This window comes from Suricata suricatta, chromosome 5, assembly GCF_006229205.1.
Source record: "Suricata suricatta isolate VVHF042 chromosome 5, meerkat_22Aug2017_6uvM2_HiC, whole genome shotgun sequence".
Lineage (NCBI taxonomy): Eukaryota > Metazoa > Chordata > Mammalia > Carnivora > Herpestidae > Suricata > Suricata suricatta.
The window spans coordinates 65,553,154-65,578,039 of record NC_043704.1 but is presented as its reverse complement, the minus strand read 5'-3'; the positions used below and the strand labels follow the sequence as shown (position 1 = coordinate 65,578,039).

Sequence of the window (24,886 nt, the reverse complement as noted above, 5' to 3'; positions counted from 1 at the left end):
GAGCTGAAGTCAGGCACTTAACTGACTGAGCCACCCAGGCGCCCCTTGTTTGTTCTTTTTCTTCCTACTTTGTTGGAGATTTGTCTTGCTTCTTGAGGTAAGCCTGTATTACTATAAACTTTCCTTTTTTTTAAGTTTTAATTTAAATTCTGGTGCTAACATGCAGTGTCATGTTAGTTTTAGGTGTACAGTATAGTGCCTCAACACTTCCATACAACACAACTCATACTTTCCTCTGAGAATCTCCTTTGCTGCATCCCAAAGATTTTGGACCCTTGTGTTTTCATTTTCATTTGCCTTCATGCGTTTTTAAAATTTCCTCTTTGATGTCTTGGTCGACCCATTCACTGTTTAGTAGCATGTTATTTAACCTCTGTGTGTGTGTGTTCTTCCCAGATTCCGCTTGTGGTGGTGGTCTGGTTTCATAGCATTGTCGTTGGAGTAGATGCATAATATGATTTCAACTTTTTGCTTTGTTGAGACTTGTTTTGTGGGTTAACGTGATATCTTCTGGAGAATCTTTCACGTACATCTTGGAAAGAATGTGTATGCCACTATTTTAAGATGTGATGTTTTGAATTTCTCTCTTAAATTCATCTGGTCCAATGTGTCCTTCAAAACCACTATTTCCTTATTGATTTTCTGTTTGGATGATCTATCCATTGAGGTAAGTGAGGTGTTAAATTTCTTGACTATTATTGCATTACTATAGATTATTTCCTTTATGTTCATTATTAGCAACTTTCTGTTTGGGTGTTCACATGCTAGGTGCAGAATTATTTATCATTGTTATATCTTGTTGGATTGTTCCCCTCATGATTATGTAGTGTCCTTATTTGTCTCTTGCTACACTCTTTGTTTTAAAGTCTATTTTGTCTGATAGAAGTATTGCTAAGCTGGCTTTCTTTTTACTTCCATTTGCATGGTTAGTGTTTTTCCAACCCTTCACTTTCAATCTGCATGTATCTTTAGGTCTGAAATGAGTCTCTTGTAGGCAGCATAGGGATGGGCCTTTTTTTCCCATTATTTTTATTTATTTATTCATTTAAGTAATCTCTACACCCAATGTGGGGCTCAATCTTGCTTCTTCATTATCCATTTCATCACCCTATGGCTTGTGATTGCAGCATTTCATCCATTTACATTCAAAATAATTATTCATAAGCATGTACTTATTTCCATTTACTATTTGTTTATTTTTGTATTTTTCTCTGTTTTTTTTTTTTTCTTTTACCCTCTTCTCTCATGGTTTTCTGGCATTCTTTAGTGATTTGTTTGGATTCCTTGCTCTTCATTTTTTGCATATCTATTACTGGTTTTTGATGTTAACATTAGGTTGGTATATAACATCTACGCATATAACACTCTAATTTAAATTGATGATTGCTTAAGTTTGAACTCATTCTAAAAGCACTAAATTCTTACTCCTCTTCCCCTACATTTTAGGTATATGGTGTCATGCTTTACATCCTTTTGTGAATCCCTTGATTTTTATAGATATATTTAATTTTATTGCTTTTGTGCTTACTACTTTTCTTATTCTTGCTTATGGTGTTTCCTTTCCATTCAAAGAGCCCTATTTAACATTTCTTGTAAGGTTGGTTTAGTGGTGACGAATTCCTTTAACTTTTATTTGCCCAGGAAACTCTCTCTCCTATTCTGAATGAAAACTTTGATGGATAGAGTATTCTTGGTTTCTTTCATTCAGCACTTTGCTTATATCATGTATCCTTCTGGCCTGTTTTCTGCTGAAAAATCAACTGATATCTTTATGTAATTTCCCTTATATATAGCTGTCTTCTTTTGCTGCTTTATCACTACTTTTGCCATTTTAAGAACTTTGTGTCTTAGTGTGGACCTCTTTGGGTTGATTTTGGTAGGGGGAGCTCTCTGTGTCTCCGGGATCTGAATTTTTGTTTCCTTCCCCAGATTCAGGAAGTTTTGAGCTATTATTTCTTCAAATAACATATTCTTCCCCCTTTTCTCTGTCTTCTCCTTTTTGGACCTCTAGAATGTGATTGTTATTGTGCTTGATGGTGTGGCTGAGTTCCCTTAACGTATTTTCATTTTTTATTACTCTTTTTTCTCTCTCCTGTTCAGCTTGATTGCTTTTCACTACTCTGTCCTCCAGGTCACTGATCTGTTCTTCTGCTTCATCTAGTCTACTATTTATTCCATCTGGTGTACTTTTAATTTTAGTTATTGAGTTCTTCATCTCTGACTGGTTCTTTTTTATATTTCTGTCTCTTTGGTGAAGGTCTTACTGAGGCCCTCCATTCTTTTCTCAAGTCCGCTGAGTATCTTTATGGCCATTTCTTTAAATTCTCTGTCAGACATGTTACTTATCTCTTTTTGTTTAGCTCTCTTGCTGTGATTTTTGCTTGTTCTTTCATTTGGGATATATTCCTGTGTCTCTTCATTTTGTGTAACTCTCCGTATCTGTTTCTGTTAGTTAGGCAAGTCATCTGTATCTCCTGCTCTTGAAAGTAGTAGCTTATGAAGAAGTTGTCCTATAATTCCCTGCAGTGCAATGTCCCATGTTCACCAGAACCTGGCACTTAAAGGGCATTTCCTATGTGTGTTTTTGCATGTGCTCTACTGCTTGTGGCTGAGTCATGTTTGCCTCTAGTCCAGTTGTCTGCAATGGCTCTCTTTCATTGCCTTTGCCACAGGGCTGGGTTTGATCCCTGTGTTGTTCATGTACCAGTCTGGGACTGCTTTGGGCTTGAGTTAAGTAAGACCAGGAGTTTTCCAGAGATGCAATAGAACAGAACTACAAGGTGCTCTTCCTGTGTTGTACCCTAAGAAGATTTCCTTGGTGAGTGGGGTCTGTAGTCAGACCAGATGTCTGCCTCAACCCACTGCTAGGGCTGCAATCAAACGGGTATTTGTGATTTTCTTCGCTTCTCTTTGGGTGGGAGTCACTTCAGAGTGGGCTGCCCTCTGTTGGGTCTGCTTTTACACTGCCAAGCTTGTGGTGCTGCTTTAAATAGACTCCTGTTAAGGACATGTTTGCTGTGGCAGATCTGCAGGAAAATGTGGTAGGGGGTTGGTGGTGTGTGTGTGTGTCTGTGTCTGTGTCTGTTTAGTGTCAGTGATGTCCTACCCAGTCTGCTACAGAAGGGGACCTGTCACCACCTGAGAAAACTGCAGTTGAGGCTAGGCTGGAGGGGCCGTGTTCAGAAGGGGGGATGCAGGGTGCATTGTTAGCAAACTAGATGAGAGTGTTCACACTGTGCTGCTTCTCACAAGTGTCCTTGTATCTAGGCTACAGGGGAGGGGAGGGGAATTGTGTCTATCAACTCTTGTTCTTGCTGAAGTTTCCCAAAGATCCATGCCCCTCTAGCATACACTCTGAGATTAGTGAACAAATCTCTCTCCTGTATATGCCAAGTGTTCTTCAAACTGCTGCTTCTATGCTGTATCTCCACGGGCCTGGATTTTTTTTTTTTTTTTTTATGCTGTCTCTGTAAGAGCAGGGATTCAGCTCTTTCAGGGTTAAGTTCCAGGTGGTAAGCCACACTGATTGTTAGAATGCATGAAGTTAGGCCCTATGGCTTTCAAAGCCAAATGTCATGGGCGTTCATCTTCCCAGTGTTGGTCCCTTGTGCCGGGGGTGTGGTGGGCTCCTCTCCTGTCTCCACATCTGTAGGGCCTTCCCTCCCACAGATAGTCACATGGGTTAGTTCAGTTTCTGATCATGTCTTCTCCCTCTCTACCAATTTCAATGTGGCCTCCTCTCTACATTTAGCTGTGGAGAGTCTGTTATGCCGGTCACTGAGTCATTTTCTGGGTTATTTATACTGATGTGGGTGTTATCTATGTGCCTCTGTGGGATGAGGTGAGCCTAGGATCCTCCTACTCTGCCGTCTTCCCCAGACGTCCTGTGATGACTTTCCTACCATTTTTAAGTTGTCCTTTTCTTGATTTAGAATCTGTTTGGTTGTTATAAACCTTTGACTCTTTTCAAGAGTTCTAGCAAAGTTGGTTCTAACAGTTGCTATTTGTTCTTCAGTGTTTCTCTGAGGGACAGGAGTTTGGAAATGTCTGCTTTGCCAATTTTCTGATATTATTGCCAATGCTAGTGGATGCCTCATTTCATAACTTCTTTGTGTATGTCTCTATTCCCTTCTCTATACAAGGAAATGACACAAGTAGTTAGTAGTAAGGCTTTCCATCTGAGAAAAGTGATCAATAAAACTAGAAAAGCCTATTTCAGAAGCCTGAGACTTTGCCATGTTGGGTTTGTGTCCACATTGGGCATAATGGTGAACAACCTCTCCCAGAGGGAGCTCTAGGCATATCAGTCTTTTTGGTTTCTCTGCAGAGTAGTCATGAAGACATCTTCTATGTTTCATTCAAGGAACTTTATTGTTTAAGCTTTTAATTTAATCCTGAGATCCATCTCAAATTAATTTTTGTGTTTGGTGTGATGTGGGTGTCAAGGACTCATCCCCCTGTTTATTTATTCAGTTATTCTAGCACCATTTGTTGAAAAGACTATCCTTTCCCCATTACATAGCTCTAACACCTTAGTAAAAAAATCAATTAGCTCTCAAGGTATGGGCCTATATCTGGACCCCATATTCTGTAACAGTAATCTATTTATCTGTCCTTATGCCAACATTATGCTGTCTTTATAGCAAGTTCTGGAATCAGATTTATAGCAAGTTTTAAAATCAGGTAGCATGGCCTATTAAACTTTGCTCAAAATTGTTTTGGCTATTTCTTAGCCCTTTGTTTTACCATGTAAATTTTAAAATCAACTTATCAAAGTTAAAATGCCTGTGCTTTTTGGTGATTACATTGAATCTATCTATTTGGGAAGAGTCAACATCACAATAATATTTCATGTTCCAGTTCATGAACATTGTATATCTCTTCATAGATCTCTTGATTCATTGTATCTCTTTAACTTTTTTTCACAGTGTGTTGTAGTTTATAGTGCAGGGCTCTTCTATGTGTTTTATTAAATTTATTAAGTATTTAGGTCTTTTGATACTATTGTAAATAGAATTTAATTTTATTTGCATCTTCCAATTGTGTGTTGCTAGTATATAGAAATACATATTTTTCTGTATATTTTACTGTGTCCTATGACTTTGTTAAATAATTCTAGTAGTAATTCTTTAGTATTTCTTAGGTTATTTTGTGTAAACAATTATGTTTCCTGCAAAATATGTTTTTAGTTTTATTTTTTCCTTTCTAATCTTTATGTTTCTGTTCTCTTATATTATTGCACCAATTAGAACCATGAAATGCAGTGCTGAATAGAATGGGGAGGGAGGAATATCCTTGTTTTGTTACCAATCTTGGTGTGGGGGGTTCAATATTTCACCACTGGCTATGTTGCTAGCTGTAGAATTTTGTATAGATTCCTTTTGTTAGATTGAAAAAGTTCCTATTTTTAGGCTTTTGAGAATTTATAATCCTAAGTGAGTGTGAGATTTTGAATTTTCTTCAATTATTAAGACCATAATACTTTTATGTTTTTTTTCAATTAATATGGTGAATTATATTGATTTCTGAATGTTGAACCAACCTTTCATCTTTGAAATTAATCCACTGGTCCTGATGTACTGTCCTGGTTTTTGTGTTTTATTTGTGTAGTGCTGCATTTGATTTGGTAACATTTTTTTAATGACTTTTGCATCTATATTCATGAGGGATAACCTTATTTTCTTTTTTATTTTATTTTATTTTTTTTTAAACTTTATTTTCTTATCCTTGTTAGGTTTTGGTATCATGATTTTACTGGCCTCTTAAAATATAATGGGAAGAGTTTCCTCTTTCTTTTCTTTCTTTTTTATTTTTTAAAGTTCATCTATTTATTTTTGAGAAAGAGAGGAGCAGGGCAGAGAGAGAAAGGGAGACAGAGAATCCAAAGCCGGCTCCTTGCTGTCAGTGGAATGTTCAATGTGGGGCTTAAACCCACAAACTCTAAGATCATGACCTGAGCAGAAATCTAGATTCAGACACTCAAACAACTGAGCCGCCCATGGACCCCCTCCTCTTTCTTTTCTGAGTTTGCATAAAATTGGTATCAGTATCCTTTGTGTTTGGTGAATTTATGTGATTAAATTTATTTATTTGATTGGTTGATGAATTCACCACTGAAACAATCTAGTCCTGAAGGTTTCTTTGTGGGAAAATTTTCTGATAAAACATTCAATTTACTTAACAGACATAGAGCTATTCAGGTATTATATTTTATTGTTATATCTGTTTTGGTAAGTACTTTGTCCGTTCCATCTAAGCTCTGAAATTTATTGTTATGTTTTCCAAATATTCCCTTATTCTTTTGATGCTCTACAGTGACATTACTTCTTTCATTGTAGTGATACCCCTTCTCTCATTTTGACATTTGTGTTTTCTTCTTAAAATTTTAAAATGTTAGTTATGAGAGAGAGAGAGAGAGAGAGAACGAGCACAAGCTCGACAAGTGGGGGAGGGGCAGAGACAGAGGGAGACAATCCCAAGCAGGCTCCGGTCTGAGCTGCCAGCATGAGGCCCAATGTGGGGCTCGAACCCACAAACCAAGAGATCATGACCTGAGCCAAAGCCAGACGCTTAACCAACTGAGCCACCCAGGCACCTCTTGTGTCTTCTTCTTTTTAATTAGCTTTACCAGAAATTAGTTTTATTAATCTTTTCAAAGAGCCTAATTTTGGCTTTGTTATCTCTGCTGTTTTTAAGTTTTGTTTCATTGATTTCTGTTCTGACCTTAAAATATCCGCCTTACTACTTACTCTGGGTTTACTTTTACTTTTTGTATCTTTCCTGTGTGGACACTTAATTGGTTTTAAACCTTTTTTCTAAGTTATATAAAATTATAACTTTCTCTCTAACCATTGCTTTAGCTGCATCCCATAAATTCCAAAATTCTATTTGTTTGATCTAAATGCACTTTGATCCAAAGCTTATTTAGAAATATATTGTTAATCTCCACGTTTCTACCTTTTTGTTCCTCTCCTGATTCCCAATTTAATTATTTCTGTGGCTAGAGAACATATTTCATAAGATTTCAATTCTTTGAAATTTTTTGAGGTTTGTTTTATGGCACCAGATATGGCCTGTGTCAGCAAATGTTCTATGTACACTTATACCCTGCAGCAGTCAGGTGTGGTGTTCTGATGAACATTACGTCAAGGCTGCGAGTAGTGTTCGTATCATCTAAACCTTAACTGAGTTCCTGTTTAATTATTCTATCAACTACTGAGAAGAAGGTGCTACCTTTAGCATGTAACATCCTGAGATTTTCCCCCTTTTCCCCACCCCAAATCAAGCCTTTCTTGTGCTGACTGAGTTGGGTGGGAGTTGCTGTTCTTACCAGAATCTTTGGCAGGTTTTAAATTTGTTGACCATCTCTGATAGATGTTTTTGACAATTTTGTCTAGTTATATCTATCATCTATCTATGTATCTCTGTATCTATCATAATCATCATCATCAGTAGAGGATATTAGTGGAGAAGAGTTGCTGACCTCTTATAATTAGAAGCTGACTTTATGCTTATATTTTAAAATGTTTTTTAAATGTCTTTATTTAATTTTGAGAGACAGAGCAGAGAGCGAGTGGGGGAGGGGCAGAGAGAGAGGGAGACACAGAATCTGAGCAGGCTCCAGGCTCTGAGCTGTCAGCACAGAGAGCCCGACCCCACAGACTGTGAGATAATGACCTGAGCCGGAGACAGACCCCTAACCGACTGAGCCACCCAGGTGCCCCTATGCTTATATTTTAATATAGTGTCTTTAACCTTTATTAAAAATAGTGAGAAGAACATTTCTGCATCTCCTCTAAAATCTCTGTTGGAGGTTTCTTAAGTTTTTGAAGGCTTGTGCAGAGTAAATAGGATAAACTCCCTTCAGAATGTGGTATAGAAGGCCCCTGCACCCTTTATGACTTACTTGGCTCTGTCTATGGCCAAGGCACCCTGACTCTGCCTGATCTCATCCGATCTTGGAAACTAAGCAGAGTCGGGCCTGGTTAGTACTTGGATAGGAGACTTGGTTCCTTCATAACATTCACCAGTTGAATCATAAAAATTAAACCTTTGTTTGCTGGAAATGAATATTATAAATTAGAATTTTGTTTTTGCAAACTGATTTATTTCATACCATAAAATACCAAAACATCATATCATAAAGTATTTGCTTTTACAAACATTGTGTAGAATTTCATTCAGTAAATACTTAGAGATTACCATGTGCCAGAGACTGTGCCATGCACAGGAATAAAACAAGTACACTCAGGGGGCACTGCTCCTGCCCTCCCCTCAGAGCTAACAGACCAGATAGTGAAGGAGATGATTATCCACAATCAAGTGTGATACCTGCTACCACAGAGGAAGTACAAGTGTGATGGTTGTGCCCAGTATCTGTGTTTCCTCCTACAATTTTTTCCCATTTCTTGAATTCTTGAGGCTTTAGAAATAAACTATCATTAAAACTAGACTAAAGACTTGTCTCCCATGGTAAGTTTCTGAATGGTAAATACTTGGGGAGGGACAGTTTCCTTGGGAAAGGTTCCTCCTATCCTGAATCTTGAATGTACATTAGATCACTTGGAAAGCTGTAAAAAAAAAAAAAAATACCCTTGCCTGGCTCCACTGCTAAAGATTCTATCTTAATTGGTCTGGAGAGGTCTAAGAACCAATGTCTTAAAGTATTCGGTGATTTCAACACGCAGCGTGGTTGAGAACTATTGTAGCCTTTGTTTCTGGTTTCCTCAACATTTGACACCTGTAAGAAGCCTCCTTCAATGCTTTTAGTTAAGTTTTCTGCGAGATTCTTTTTCACAATAGTTACGGCTTCCCTCTACTGTCTGGTAGAGAGTGAGTCCTTATCGTCAATACTTCAGGACTCTAAAGAACATGAGACATTCATTCCTCTCTCTTACTCTTCCCCAAGTGCCTGGGGAATTGGCTAGTGCCTAATATCTACTGATTCACTTTTCGCATAGCAGATGGAGTTACTTTGCAATACTCTATCTCTCTTGCTTCTATCCTACAGTAATAACAAAAATAGCTAGATGGTACTTATTGAGTGCTTCCCATATGCCAAATGCTATCCTACACCTTTTACATGAATGAATTCATTGCATCCTCATATCAACCCCGTGATGTACATTCTATGGCTATGCCATTTTAGATATGAGGAAGCTAAAGCTTAATGAGATCAAGCAACTTGTCTGATGACACACTGTCACTGGACTGGGATTTCCATCCAGACCACCTGGCTCCTAACCTCTATGCTACTCTACTGCTAAGGGGCTAGGCTAGATTTGTTCCACGAGTGGTAACCACAGATGGAGGCCATTTGCTATCAGATACTCTTGCCACTCGACATGCTCCATTCTACTGGTGACTGGGTCTGGAAGCCTCCCCAGCTTGCTGATAAAAGTACTTACAAGTTGTCTAAGTAAGTGCAACTCTCCTCACAAGTAGACACCATGGTCCAGAATTGAGAAGGGAGATGAACATTCCCTTGACCCACATACTCAGACTTTGTCTGGGAGCTCTATGCTTAAGGATTTGGAATCTCCAACAATTTTCTGCTTAACAGTTTCTCATCCCAAAGAGATCCTTTACTCACACTACACACTTCTTCCTTGGATTTTTCCTTGCCTATACTTAAAAATGTTGAAAAGAGGCAATGACTTTGATAAGAGGCAGAAGGATTCACTGTATCTGATTAAGCATCCATAAAAAAAAAGTTTAGAAATAAGTTCATTGTGATGTTATTGCTTTTGATTATACTAATCCAGTCCCAACCTACTACATGGCTCCAGTTGTCATGGTCATATAGCTTTATTTTTTTTATGTTTTATTTATTTTTGAGAGAAAGCATGAGCAGGGGATGGACAGAGAGAGAGGGGTGGGTAGGTCTGAAGACAGGCTCCAGGCTCTGCGCTGTCAGCACAGAGCCTGACACAGGGCCCAAACCCACGAACTGTGAGATCATGACCTGAGCCAAAGTTGGACACCTAACCGACTGAGCCACCCAGATGCCCCATGATCACATAGCTTTAAACAGGAGATTTGCACATCACTCAAGGAGTTTTATTCTCAAGAGCAAAGGTTATTAAAATTCAGGTGGTTTAACTAAAGCCATTAAAGTAGAACCTTGTAACAGAAAAAGTTTTCCTCTCCTGGTAAACCTCAGTTAGCTAATGAGAATTCTGTAATTAATACCTTTATTTTACCTTTTGTCTAAATACAAATCTTAGTTTTAGAAGACTGCATAAAGATTGTTTTAGAAGATATTCTAAGTTGGGTCACCTGGGTAGTTTGGTTGGTTAGGCATCTGACTCTTGATTTTGGATCAGGTCATGATCCTAGGGTCATGTGATCCAGCCCTGCATCAGGCTCATTCTTGCACTCTCTATGATAAAATTAAAATTAAAAATAAATTCTGTTTCATTATATCTTCTTTATTAGGAGCCACTTTAAACCCTTTTTCAAAGTATGTATTGATTTTAACTTTAATTCATTACTGTATAGCAGGGATGGGGAAACTACAGCTCATGGGCTGAATTTGGCTGCTGCCAGTTTTTGTAAATAAAGTTTTATTGGAACACAGCCATGTTCCTTCATTTATGTGTTATCCAATGCTGTATTGCCCTTACACTGCTGAGTAAGGGCAGAGTTGAGTAACTGCAATAGAGACTGGCCCACAAAACCTAAAATAGTTACTATATGGCTCTTTACAGAGTAAGTCTGCGGTTGTCTGCTATTGTATAGCAACCCCCCCTGCCACCTCTATCCCATCATGCCTAATTTGCTTCTTCTCATTTTTATCTTGTTTTCAGATTTTTAAAAAATTTTATAGGTGACTAACTTTTACCTCATTCAGGTTGGCATTTTTAAAGGTACGAAGCAAAACTCAACTGCCTCCTTACTTGTGCAGTACTTTTCCGTGTCAGTGATCCTCATGTGCCCTGATCCCAGTTGTCCTCATGCAAGGTAACTAGCCAGTTTGTACGATCAAGTAGTTTTTCAAAAAATATTTTATTATAATTTTATTTTTATTTTGTTTTCTTTCTTCAATAATTCCTACTGCTTGTAGGACTGGTCATCCAGAGCTAACCTCTGTCGTTTCCATCTCTTTACCCTATCCTTCCCAAGCCATACTGGATGACTTAACAAATTTGGTAGCAACACCACTTCTTTTATTCTCTTCTGTTATTTCCATTCTTTTAAACTGCATCCAAATGTGTTTCATTGATTTTTAATCTTTTTGTATTTTTTTCTCATCTTATCCAGCTTTTTCTTCTCAGCTTGCATTTGTCTGTTGGGGTTTGCTCTTATTATTCCCTGCTTCAGCTTAAGGCTCATTTCTTTTTGCGTCCTATTAAAATCAACAAGCAGATAGCTTCTGAAGCTTTTCTTGTTTCTGATAAATAAGATATTTTCTAAGATAGGCTTTCATTCTGTTTTTAAAGTAACATGCATATGAGGACCATGCAGATTTTTTATTGATGCTTTTTATTTTTTCTTATCTACCAATCTTTAAATGAGGAGGGATCCTTTAAATGAGGAGGGATCCTGCCAGGATGGGCAGATTGCTCTTCAACAGCACTCTCTCTCTGGGTGTTGCATGAATATTCTTCTTAGCTCTAAAGCTCAAGGACAGGTTGAGGTGCTATTGTATGGATATACCACAGCTTATTTTTCTATTCCAATGTTGATGGATGTTTGGGTTTCCAGTTTAGGGACTATAATGAAAAGTACTGCTACAAACATTCTAGTCATGCCTGTGGGTGTACATACTCCTCTATTTCTACTGAGTATATATCCAGGAGGTGGAATGTCAGGTGTTGGGTATGCATGCCTTCAAACTTAGTAGTTCTATAAGGCCAATGCACTATGACGAGCAAGCCAAAACTACGTAAGAAATATCCAGCAACATTTCTCTTTTGCTTTGGCAAGCCAGAGCACCCTCCTAGCTAACAAAATGTTGAAATGACACATGAGAAAATTTTCTCTTGAAGCAGAGCATCTAGGAAACACCAAAGAGAATAAAGCTCCTTCATTTGATTATTATTACTGAAAATTATTTTAAATTATTGGAAGTTTATGGAAAATAAATATCTTTTCTCATGAATCACACATTGACAAATCCGTAAGATATGCACATCTTGGGAGAAGTACAGACGGTTGGAATTCTTTATGACAATTTGTATAGCTTTTTTTTAAAAAGATCTTAATCTGTAAAAACAAACACAAATGTTTATGATTATGTCACCTTTTAAGAAACAATCATTACCAGGCCAATATATCCAAAATGTTACTGTGACACAGTTATCCAGCCTGAGTTCAGAAACTAGACGTCCCCACACGTATCCCACCGCTGCCACTGATGAGCCCCATGATCCAAATGTTTCTTAATCACAGGGTCTCCATTTCCAAATCATACCACTTGAAAAGTTTACATTAATAGTTATAACTGAAAACTTAATAGGTGTACACTGTAAAAAAAATTCAAACGACAAAAGGATGTTAATAAGAGGAACATATGTCTACTTCCCCCCAGTTCCCATGCCTACCAACAAATACTTGCCAATTTCTTGTTGATTTTTCCAGAAATATTTTATGTATATTACAGGCATGATCCATATATATATGTATATATGTGTGTGTGTGTGTGTGTATACATATGTTGGTATATATATATGCATACATATTTACATATTTCTGGCTTTTAATAATGGAATGTAATGCATACAGGAAAATAAGGAAAACCAATGCACAGCTTAGCGAGCTCGTGTTAAATACTCATTTGTGTGCATACCATAAAGGTCAAGAAACCATATAAACTCCCACTGACTCCTTCCCAATCACAACCCTCTCCCCACCCTTGCTTTTCTTTATATCTTTTTATCCTACGTATGCATTCTTTTGTTTGTTTCTCAGAGGAGAGTGTAAAACACTTTTTATTTGTTCTCCGCACGTTTTCAAACACAAGTAACTTAGTAAACCATAATCTCAGTTGAATGCGGCGTTCCTCAGAGTGTTGGTTCACAGAATTGATTATATTACACTTATATTCCAAGTATGCATTCTTAAATGCCATAGTTTCGTGCTAATTTTGAAATTTACATAAATGGACTGATACTGTAGATTTATTTTTTGGATTTGTCTTCTTTTAATAATGATTCTATTTGTGAGATTCATCCATGTTGTATTTAGTCTGCTTCATTCATTTTAACTGCTGCATAATAGGAATTGACAAAATTTTTTCTGCAAAGGGCCTGATAATAAATATGTCAGGCTTTGTAGGCCAATAAAATCAAAAATATTATGTCAGTATTCAACAAAACAAATTTTCACAAATCTCATTAATTCAAGACAGTAATAATTGACTATAGTTTTTAAATAATTATTTATTTTGAGAGAGTGTGTGTGCGCACATGCACAAACAAGGGAGGAGCTGAGAGATAGTGGGGAGAGAATCCCAAGCAGGCTTTGCACGGTCAGCACAAAGCCTGATGCGGGGCTCGATCTCACCAACTGTGAGATAGTGACCTGAGTCAAAATCAAGGGTCAAATGCTAAACTGACTGAGCCACCCAGGCACTCCATGCAGTTGTTTTTTAATACAGGTCTACTAACGGAAAAAAAAAAAAAAAAAAAAGGAAGTCTCATTTAAGAAATAACATTTTGCTTTACTGAGATTCAGATCATCAAAACTGATTACATATCACCATTAGCAGATAAACATTTTCAATGAGACCCTCCCCGCACCCATCTCAGCTTTGAAAATGTCACACAGGTGCTACCAATACTGATATCAATCCATGAGCATATGCTTTTATTGTGTATATTTATTGCTTAGAAGGCATTTACAGAACTCAATTAGATTCTTGTCTTGATATTTCCCTCTAAGCATGTCATTACAATGCATAGTATCACTTCCAGTTGAAGGTTAGGTAGAGATCCCTCCATTGCACAGGTAAAGAGATTGTGAAATGGGAAGATTTCCTTTGCACTTGTTTCAAGGTCCAAAAAAATGCTCCTAAAAGTGTATATAAGTAGTACGTAAGTCAGAAATCCATAAATGGATTAAACGGTCCAAAGGCACTTACATTACCTAGAAGGAAGATAAAAGTGTTATTTAACATTATCTTTGACAACTCAGTAGTTAAAACTCAAAACACATTCACTGCAAATATGTGTAGGAATTAAAATCTTGCTTCTTGTTTTAACTTAAAAAACTTTTTTTGTTTATTTATTTTTGAGAGAGAGAGAGACAGAGTGTGAGCTGGGGAGGGGCAGAGAGAGAGGGAGACACAGAATCCAAAGCAGGCTCCAGGCTTTGAGCTGTCGGCACAGAGCCCGACGCGGGGCTGGAATTCAGGAACTGCTAGATCATGCCCTGAGCCGAAGCTGGATGCTCCACCAGCTGAGCCACCAGACACTCGACTTGTTTTAACTTTTGATAGCACAGGAAGTCTATAAAGCAGTTTGCCATTACTTTGTGATTCAATGTTAGTTGTCATTGAAGTGAATTTACCATAGTGTAAGTTCTGCATATAAACTCTATTTTGATTTATAAGCTTAGGTTGGACTCACTATAAAAAAATACTACCAAGTCTATAGCAAAAGCTAATTTTCAAGGCCATTCAGGATTCCACGATAGTGGATAAGGGTAGTTTTCTTCAAAAAAATCTCAATCTTAATCTGAGCTCAAAAACTCACACAGAAATTGACCATTGCTAAGTCATCGAGTATCAGTGAAGTAGAGCAAGTCAAGATATGCAGCTATATATCTGGCAAAAAAGTTTCATGTTACAATAAATTAACAATGGTTAAATCCATGAGATTGAGGATCACCACTTAAACAGTGGGTAAATAACACATGATAGATTCACACATGTTTTCACCGGTGAAAGGTTTATCCACCAAAAACCTAATGCTGATGTTCTGAAGAGAAATTTGGCTTTACATTTGGTGTTCCTCTCAATTGCAATCCATTATGCTAGCATATATTGATTTTAAGAACCTTCCAGGTTTCTGTTTCTCCTAGTAAATTAAGACTCCGCTCACTGGCAGGCCCGAGCCCCAGCTTACGCCCCAGCCGGGCTAAGGCCCCAAGGCCAGGAAAGGGCCGTTCGCTCAGATCACGTCTCTCTGCCCTCTTAGTTCATCTAGTCCCTTCTATTTCCCTCAGGTTTTCAGCCAGATTTTCTAGAATTTGTATATTCACTCAGGAAAAAAAAAGTAGCTCTAAATGCCAGAATCAACTCTCTGAATTTATCTTTTCCTAGATATTCACCTAGAAATTCCTCTTTGCTCTCCACTATTTTCAAGCTGATTGAAAATATTTTTAAATCAATGGTCCATGACTATATCCCTAAGCATTATTAAATAATCTCACATCTGCCCTTTCCCCTTCCCACAGAGAAGGGAGAGACAATAATACATACTGTGGGGGCAACTAAACATTATGTTCCAAACATTATTTTTAAAGAGTTAAAACAATTTTTTAAATGTTTTTATTTTTGAGAGACAGAGATGGCACGAAACAGGGGAGGGTCAGAGAGAGAGGGAGACACAAAATCTGAAGCAGGCTCCAGGCTCTGAGCTAGCTCTCAGCACAGAGCCTGATGCGGGGCTCGAACCCAAAAAACCGTGAGATCATGACCTGAGCCGAAGTTGGATGCTCACCCAACTGAGCCACCACCCAAGTGCCCCCCAAACATTTTTTTAAGTTTATTTATTTTTGAGAGAGAGAGAGAGACTGGCACAAACAGAGGGGCAGAAAGAGAGGAGATAGAGGATCCCAAGCAGGCTCCTCACTGTCAGTGCCCAGCGTAGTGCAGGGCTTGAAATCACGAATTGCAAGATCATGACCTGTGCTGAAATCAAGAGTGACACGTAACCGACTGAGCCACCCATGTGTCCCTTTGTTCTAAACATTTAATAAAGCAGTAAAGAGATACTTTATACTCAGAAGTAAATGCACACATATTCAACTTAAACTATTCATTTTATTAAATATACATATAAGAAAAATGATCAATATTAAGGGTGATTTTATCCAATAATGAGGCAAAATGCTATGGTCCTTGAATTTATATTATAAGATGTATGGGTAATAGTCCAGGTAAATACATGGTTTACATCTTCAGTGATTTCACAGGTCATTTCATTATTAATTAAAAACAAAAGGTTTTCTGCTATAATTTACATTCATAACTAGGCACTTAAGAACCCTTTATCTGTTTTCTCTCTTTCATTCTTAACTGCCCCCTCATCTCAACATTCCTTCCATGATCCTTTTTGATTGAAACTTCAGGTCCTAATAGATTCCCTCGCAAACGGTCTGTTGGTCACATAAGTGCAGGCAAACCTGTAGTGACGGGGAATTATTATATAAGATTATACAGTTAGTCATAACCTTCTGAATGCCAGGCTCAAATCCGCCCCTAAGCCTTGTCCTTCCCTAGCCTGACAGCATGCCCTCAGGCCAAAATAGCAGGTGACTTGCTTCCTCAGAGGAGAGTTGAGGGAGAGGGTACATTCATTGGGGTCACTTCCTTTCTTATGAGACTTCTCATGAGAATGTTACTTTCAATTGACTCTTTAATTATGTTCTCCTAATAATTCGATAAGGTAGTTTGTCTCAACTATGTTACTAAGCAACATTGCTTGACCCCTGATTGGTAACTAGCATCTAGTTGGAAGGACTTATAAATGAACTATTAATACCTAGTAGGAAACCACAGGTTTGAGCTTTCCTGAGTGTGCTGACTTCTGTGACTGGATGAATCCATTAAGAGGGCCCTAGAAACTATGCCTATGGAATCATTACAAGACACACTGGCCCCTGAGGCATGTAAAGCAGGGCAGGGCCTGTGCCTACCTCATGTGAATTTCTTTTCCTTGTACTGAGCTTTGTAGACTGGGGACTAAAGAAAATCGCTAGTGTTCTGGTATGTGGATGTGGCAAGAGCTTCCACAGGAAGGGAAACACCTAATGCTGCCCTGCTTGAAGCTGTGGTTCCTGCCGTACTTCTTGCTGAGTAGATTGATACTCAAATCATACCAACCCTGGTCTGTTTGCCTTGTGAGTAGGAATGTTCAGTTGAGCCTAAGAACAACTCCTAGTGGCTAAAATTGGGCAGGTTGTGCCTAATGCTATGCCTACACCTAGCACAATAAGACAGCGAGAGCTGATCTCCATAAGAACAAGCTTTTGTTTGTTTTTAACACAGACCTATTTTGCAGCTTATTTGTGATGGAGCCCCATCATGTACTATAAGGACCCATAAACAATAATCTGGAATCCTGTTTTCTGCTCAAAAGAGTCCAACTGCTATAATTTCAACTCTATTCTCTAATAATTTCAATAGCAGATTCCATAACCTAGATGGAATGTGCCAATTTAAATGGGAGTGTCTCACTTTCTTAAACGTGGACAGTCTTTCCACATTACGGTTTTTGGAGTACAGCAGAGAGCTGAATGATGCTGCTCTCCTCCTCTCTGCTTCCTCTCTGGGGAAACATCAAACTCACCTTAGTTGTTTTTCTCATTTTGAGGTTTTTCCTCTAGTAACTTGTCAGTGTCTGAGACCTCATCTTCCTGTTGCTCAACAAAATTCTTTCCGAGCATGGCTTCTGTGTGTCCGTGGATGATCTGATGGGCTGCAAGGATATGCTTCCGCTGTGCGTTCCTCACTGTCCGAAAGTGACAAAAGTTTTTACTATGAAAGTCTGAACAAAATCATTACCAGAGATTTTCAAGAAAGTAGTGACAGAAATGATAATTTGGTAAATGACGTATTCCCTTGCTTAAGACTGATTGGATTAAATGACAATTAACTGCTCTCTGGTTTAGAAGTGTACCTTCTATAGGTAACTTGACCCAAAGTTTATTTTTTAAGTTTATTTTGAGGGAGAGAGGGAGGGAGGAGGGAGGCAAACCAAAAATTAACTATAGAGAACAAACTGATGGTTACCAGAGAAGGGAATAGAAGGATGGGTTAAATAGGCGGTGGGGATTGATACATCTTCTTGATCCATTCATCAGGTGATGGCCATTTAGGCTCTTTCCATGATTTGACTATTGTAGAAAGTGCTGCTAGGAACATTGGGGTACATGTGCCCCTGTGCATCAGCACTTCTGTATCCCTTGGGTAAATCCCTAGCAGGGCTATTGCTGGGTCATAGAGGAGTTCTATTGTTAATTTTTTGAGGAACCTCCACACTGTTTTCCAGAGCGGCTGCACCAGTTTACATTGCCACCAACAGTGTAGGAGGGTGCCCGTCTCTCCACACCCTCGCCAGCATCTATAGTCTCTTGATTTGTTCATTTTAGCCACTCTGACTGGCATGAAGTGATATCTCAGTGTGGTTTTGATTTGTGTTTCCCTGATGATGAGTGATGCTGAGCATCATTTCACGTGCCTGTAGGCCATCTGGATGTCCTCTTTGGAGAAGTGTCTGTTCATGTCATCTGCCCATTTCTTCACTAGATTATTCATTTTTCGGGTGTGGAGTTTGGTGAGTTCCTTATAGATTTTGGATACTAGCCCATTATCTGATAGGTCATTTGCAACTATCTTTTCCCATTCTGTCAGTTGCCTATTAGTTTTATTGAATGTTTCCTTTGCAGTGCAGAAGCTTTTTATCTTGATGAGGTCCCAAGAGTTTAGTTTTGCTCTTGATTCCCTTACCTTTGGAGATGTTATATAGACCCACATCTTCATTATCATTATCTTGGTGACCCTGAACTAAATTCTCTGTGCCTCTCTTTCTCAGAGAGAGAGAGAACACACAGCATGAACAGGGGAAGGGCAAAGAGAGATTCCCATGCAGGCTCCATGCTGACAGTCTGACATAGGGCTTGATCTCGCGAATGGCAAGATCATGACATGGGCCAAAATCAAGAATCAGATGCTTAACCAACTGAGCTACTCAGGTGCCCTGAAACCCAAAGTTTATTACTGCTGCTCCTCTTTTCCCGCTCTCCGGTTCAGTCCAGTCATACTCCTCCCACCAGCCTTGCCTCTATTCCCCTCCTTCTCAACTTCCCTTATCTAGAATATCTGTCCTCCAAATCCTACCCTTTCTGCAAAGCCCAACTCAGGTCCCAGCTCCTTCAGAAGTCTCCTTTGACTGTGCCAGACCACATTTACCATTGCCACACTTAAGCTTATTCAAACCATGCAGCACTGAAGCAGCTGATGTGAGCTCCATTTTGTTTTTTAACTAGACTGTAAATGATTTAGAGATCGAGAACATGTCTCCTACTTCTCTCTGAACCTTTGTTCCTAATACAGAGGATACTTGCTGACTGGTGATGAGTGTCCAAGCCCACGGCTATAGAAGGTGGTCTCAGCTCCATATCTTAAGAATATTTATTATTAAGGATTAGTATATTAAGCATCCCATTTCCCTTGGATGCCAGGCATTGATTTAAACCACCACGCAACCCTAAAAGAGAGTATTATAAATATCCCAATTTTCAGATGAGGAAGATGAGACACAAATTAGGTAATTTGCCCCAAATACACCGCTAGTAAAGGACAGTAAGAAGTACTGTGGATTCTGTGCTATGCAGGTACCAGCAAGTTTATATAGGATAAATCACACAGCAACTTACCCTCCACAGTACTCTGGTTGAAAGAATAGGGACTTTGGAGTCACATAGATCATTGTGCAAATCTGTTAGTCCTATAATGTCCCTAAGCACTAATTTCTAAATTGAAAACTGAGAATACACCTAGAGCTACTGTAAGGAATTGAGACAAGGCACTTATTTATATATTTACTTATTTAAAACATTTATTTATTTATTTTGAGTGAGCAAGTGAGAGAACAAGCAACAGAGTGTGTGAGCAGGGCAAGAGCACAGAGAGAGGGAAAGAGAATCCCAAGCCCCTATCTGGGGCTCAATTCCATGGACTGTGAGATCATGACCTGAGCAGAAATCAAGAGTCAGATACTTAGGTGAATTAGCTACCCAGGAACCCCAAGATAAGGTACTTTTTAAATGCTTAGTATAGTGTCTAGAACTTAGCATGCATTTAAAAATTGGTGTTTACTGTCTGGGAAACAATATGGAGATTCCTCAAAAAATTAAAAATAGAACTACCCTACAACTCAGCAATTGCACTACTAGGCATTTATCCAAAGGATACAAAAATGCTGATTTGAAGAGGCACATGTACTCCAATGTTTATGGCAGCACTAACGACAGTAGCCAAATTATGGAAAGAGACCAAATGTCCATTGACTGATGACTGGATAAAGAAGATGTGGTATATATGTTCAAAGGAATATAACTCAGCAATGAAAAAGAATGAAATCTTGCCATTTGAACTAGAGTATATTATGCTAAGCAAAATGGGTCAGTGAAAGACTAATATTACGTGATTCCACTTCTAGGTGGAATTTAAGACACAAAACAGATGAACATAAGGGAAGGGAAGGGAAGCAAAAATAATATAAAACAGAGTGGGAGACAAACCATTAGAGACTCCAAAATACAGAGAACAAACAGGGTTGCTGGGGTGTTGGGTCGGGGGAGAGGGGCTGGAAAGGTGAGGGGCATTAAGGAGGACCCTGGTTGAGATGAGCACTGAGTGTTATATGTAAGTGGTAGATCACTAAATTATATTCCTGAAAAAATATATTTTGATTAAAAATAGAAATAAAATAATTGGTATTTACTATTATTTTACATCTATATCCAGGTCTCTTCAAGGTCTTTTTGATCTACCACATCTTAGAAAGATGAAGTATCACAAAATGGTCTGTATATATTTCCTAATTTAGGGTAAAGAGTATGTATGATACATAAGGTTCTCTTATTTGAAAAGAGAAACGAAGATCCTAGTGTGTGCTCCCTTCCACATGACTTTCTCCGTTTGGTATACACACAAAGGGACATGCCCGGCTTACCCACAGATTCCTTCAGCTCCAGGACCCCTCCAGCTGCTTCCCCTCAGAGCCTGAGGAAGCTAGGGGAGAGAGTCACAAACTAGTAGCTATTAAACACCTTATTTCCTTGCATCTTTCAATTCCCTCAGGTAGAACTGAACTGAATGAAGCAGGCTGACCTCACTTTGGACCTCAAAAAATTAAAAAAAGCATTGCATATTTCCTTACAGCTCTAGAAAAACACATAATCCCTTCTATCAGATGACACAGAAATACTGATTATTTTATCTGAAAATTAAAAATTGTTGGCGCCAGCACTATCATACATGGTTGACAGGAATATGAATTAGAACAATCTTCTTGTGGGGGCAATTTGGTAATATCTAGCAAAACTAAAATGCATATACCCTATTTCCAGTGCTGGACTGCTAGAAATTTACTGTCAGAACTATGACTAAAATATTTTGATTGCAGCACTGCTATTATAGGAAAACACACTGAAAGAAACTAAATGTTTATCATTAGAGGGTACTGGTTTAAAATGACAGTACAATTACGTAATGGGAAAATATGATATTTCCTTGTTTTCTTCAGGTGCATTAGAACTCCACCATTCCTGTATCTCTATTAGGTGATATGAAATGGTATGCCTAAACCTATCCAGATTTCCCTGCACAACATGGAAACCTTTGGAGCTGTTATTTTTTCCATTTGATTATTTTTTATTGTAAACATTTGAGTTTAAAAAGATGATTTTTTAAATTCCAGCATAGTTTAGTATTATATTAGTTTCAGATGTACAATATAGTAATTCAACAATTCTATACATTCTCAGTGCTCATCACACTGTGTACTCTTAATCCTCTTCACCTATTTCACCCATTCACTCACTAACCTCCTGATTGGCAACCACCAGTTCTCTATACTTAGGAGTCCATTTATGTACTTTTTCCCTTTGTTCATTTTTTCAGTTCTTGTATGTAACATGAGTGAAATCATATGGTATTGGTCTTTCTCTGACATATTTCACTTTGCATTATCCTCTCTAGATCCATCCATGTTGTTGTAAATGGCAAAATTTCATTCTTTTTTTATGGCTGAGTAATATTCTATGGGATATAAACCACATCTTCTTTATCCATTCATCTATCGATGGACACTTCGGCTTGCTTCCATAATTTGGTTATTGTAAATAAGGCTGCATATATCTCTTCAAGTTAGTGTTTTCATATCCTTTGGGTAAATACCCAGTAGCAAATTACTGGATCATATGGTAATTCTATCTTTTTGAGGAAACTTCATACTGTCCTCTACAATGGCTATACCAGTTTGCATCCCCATCAACAGTGCAAGAGGGTTCCTTATTCTCCACATCCTTGCAAACACTTGTTTTTGTCTTCTATTTTAGCCATCCTGACTGGTAGGAGGGAATACCTCACCATGGTTTTAATTGCATTTCCCTGGTGATTAGTAATGTGAAATTACTAGACATTAGAAATGTCTGTTCATGTCTTCTGCCTATTTTTAAACTGGATTGTTTTCTGGTGTTGAGTTCTAAAAGTTCTTTAGAGATTTTGGATACTAACCCTTTATCAGATATGTTGTTTGAAAATATCTTCTCTTATTCAATTCATTGCTTTTAGTTTTGTTGAACGTTTCCTTTGTGGTGCAAGAGATTTTTATTTTGATGTAGTCCCAGTAGTTTATTTTTGTTATTTTCCTTGCCTCAGGAGACATGTTTAGAAAAATGTTGCTATGACTGATGCCAGAGAAATTGCTGTCTGTGTTTTCTTCTAGAATTTGTATGGGTTTAGGTTTCACATTCGGGTCCCTAATACATTTTGAGTGTATTTTTGTATGTAAGAAAGTGGTCCAGTTTTATTCTTTTGCATGTAGCTATTGTTTTCTCAGCACCATTTGTGGAAGACTGTCTTTTCCCCACTGTACATTCTTACCTTCTTTATTAAAAAAAATTAGTTGACCATATAATCATGGGTTTATTTCTGAGCTCTCTTTTCTGTTCCTTTGATCTATGGGTCTATTTTTTGTGCCAGTACCTTACTGTTTTGATTACTACATCTTTGTAGTATATCTTGAAATCTGGGATTGTGATACCTCCGGTTTTTCTTTTTAAGACTGCCTTGGCAATTCAGGGTCATTTGTGGTTACATACAAATTTTAGGATTACTTGTTTTAGTTCTGTGAAAAATGCTGTTGGTATTTTGATAGGGATCGCATCAGCTTTGTGTAGTGTGAACATTTTAACAATATTTGTTCCCCCAACCTATGAACATGGAATGTCTTTCCATTTCTTTGTGTCCTCTTCAATTTCTTTCATCAATGTTTTAAAATGTTCAGGGCATAGGTGTGTCACCTCTTAAGTTTACTGCTAGGTTTTCAATTCTTTTTGGTGCAATTGTAAATGGGATTGTTTTCTTAATTTCTTTCTGCTACTTCATTTTCAATAAATATAAAATAATATAAAAATCCCAACAATTTCTGCATATTGAGTTTGTATCCTGCAACCCTACTAAATTCATTTATCAGATCTAGTGAGGTTTTGGTGGAATCTTTAGGCTTTTCTCTATGTATTATATCATGTCACCTGCAAATAGTAAACGTTTTACTTCTTACTAATTTAGATGCCTTTTATTTCTTTTCGTTGTTTGACTGATGTGGCTAGGGCTTCTGGTGCTATGTTGAATAAAACTGTTGAAAGTGTACATCCTTGTCTTATTCCTGATTTTAGGGGGAAAGCTCTCAGTTTTGCACAACTAAGTATAATGTCAGCTGTGGGTTTTTCATATATAGCCATTATTATGTTGAGGTATGTTTCCTCTAAACCTTTTTTGTTGAGGTTTTTTTTTTTTTAATCATGAATGGATGCTATACTTCATTAAATGCTTTTTCTGCATCTATTGAAATGATCATATGGTTTTTATACTTGTTGATGTGATGTATCACATTAATTGATTGCAAATACTTAACCATCAACAGGAAGAAGTCCCACTTGATCATAGTGAATGCTTTTTTATTATTTCTATAATAGCTTATCATCAAATTGGTTTCCATATGACACCCAGTGCTTCTCCCCACAAGTGTCCCCCACCATGACCATCACCCCCGTCCCTCCCTCCCCTTCCCTCTTCAGTCTACAGTTTGTTTTCACTATTCAATAGTCATTCATGATTTGTGACCCTCAATCTCCCCAGCTCTATTTCCCCCTTCCTCTCCCTATGGTCCTCTGTTAGGTTTGTCCTGTTAGACCTATGAGTGCAAAAATATGGTATCTGTCCTTCTCTGCCTTATTTCACTTAGCATGACACCCTAGAGGTCCATCCATTTTGCTACAAATGGCCAGATTCATTCTTCCTCATTGTCATGTAGTACTCCATTGTGTGTGTGTGTGTATATACACACACACACACACACCACATCTTCTTGATCCATTTATCAGGTGATGGACATTTAGGCTCTTTCCATGATTTGGCTATTGTATAAAGTGCTGCTATGAACATTGGGGTACATGTGCTCCTATGCATCAGCCCTTCTGTATCCTTTCGGTAAGTCCCTAGCAGTGCTATTGCTGTGTCATAGGGGAGTTCTACTGATAGTTTTTTGAGGAGCCTCCACTGTTTTCCAGAGCGCTGCACCAGTTTACATTCCCACCAACAGTGTAGGAGGGTGCCCGTTTCTCCACATGCTCTACATTCTCTTGATTTGTTCATTTTAGCGACTCTGACCATTGTGAGGTGGTATCTCAGTGTGATTTTGATTTCTATTTCCCTTATGAGTGACGCTGAGCATCGTTTCATGTATCTGTTGGCCATCTGGATGTCCTCTTTGGAGAAGTGTCTGTTCATGTCTTCTGCCCATTTCTTCGTTGGATTATTCATTTTTCAGGTATGGAGTTTAGTGAGCTCCTTGTATATTTTGGACACTAGCCCTTTATCTGATATGCCATTTGCCACTATCTTTTCCCATTCTGTTAGTTGACTGTT

General features: G+C 38.1%; 1 protein-coding gene across 4 annotated transcripts in view; it reads right to left on the bottom strand.

Moving 5' to 3' along the window:
* Positions 1 to 13,783: 13,783 nt before the first annotated feature.
* MAATS1 (MYCBP associated and testis expressed 1) overlaps positions 13,784 to 24,886 on the bottom strand; it is an 89,424-nt gene continuing 78,321 nt past the window's right edge. For 2 of the 4 annotated variants that reach the window (XM_029939387.1, XM_029939390.1), the window contains 2 exons: positions 17,517 to 17,678; positions 13,784 to 14,088 (listed from right to left, as the gene is read on the bottom strand). In XM_029939387.1, the coding sequence (XP_029795247.1) occupies positions 17,518 to 17,678 (161 nt within the window). In that variant the 3' untranslated portion in view covers positions 13,784 to 14,088; position 17,517. Of the gene's footprint in view, positions 14,089 to 15,968; positions 16,351 to 17,516; positions 17,679 to 24,886 lie in introns of those variants that run through there. The other 2 variants (XM_029939389.1, XM_029939388.1) reach the window with 2 other exon arrangements.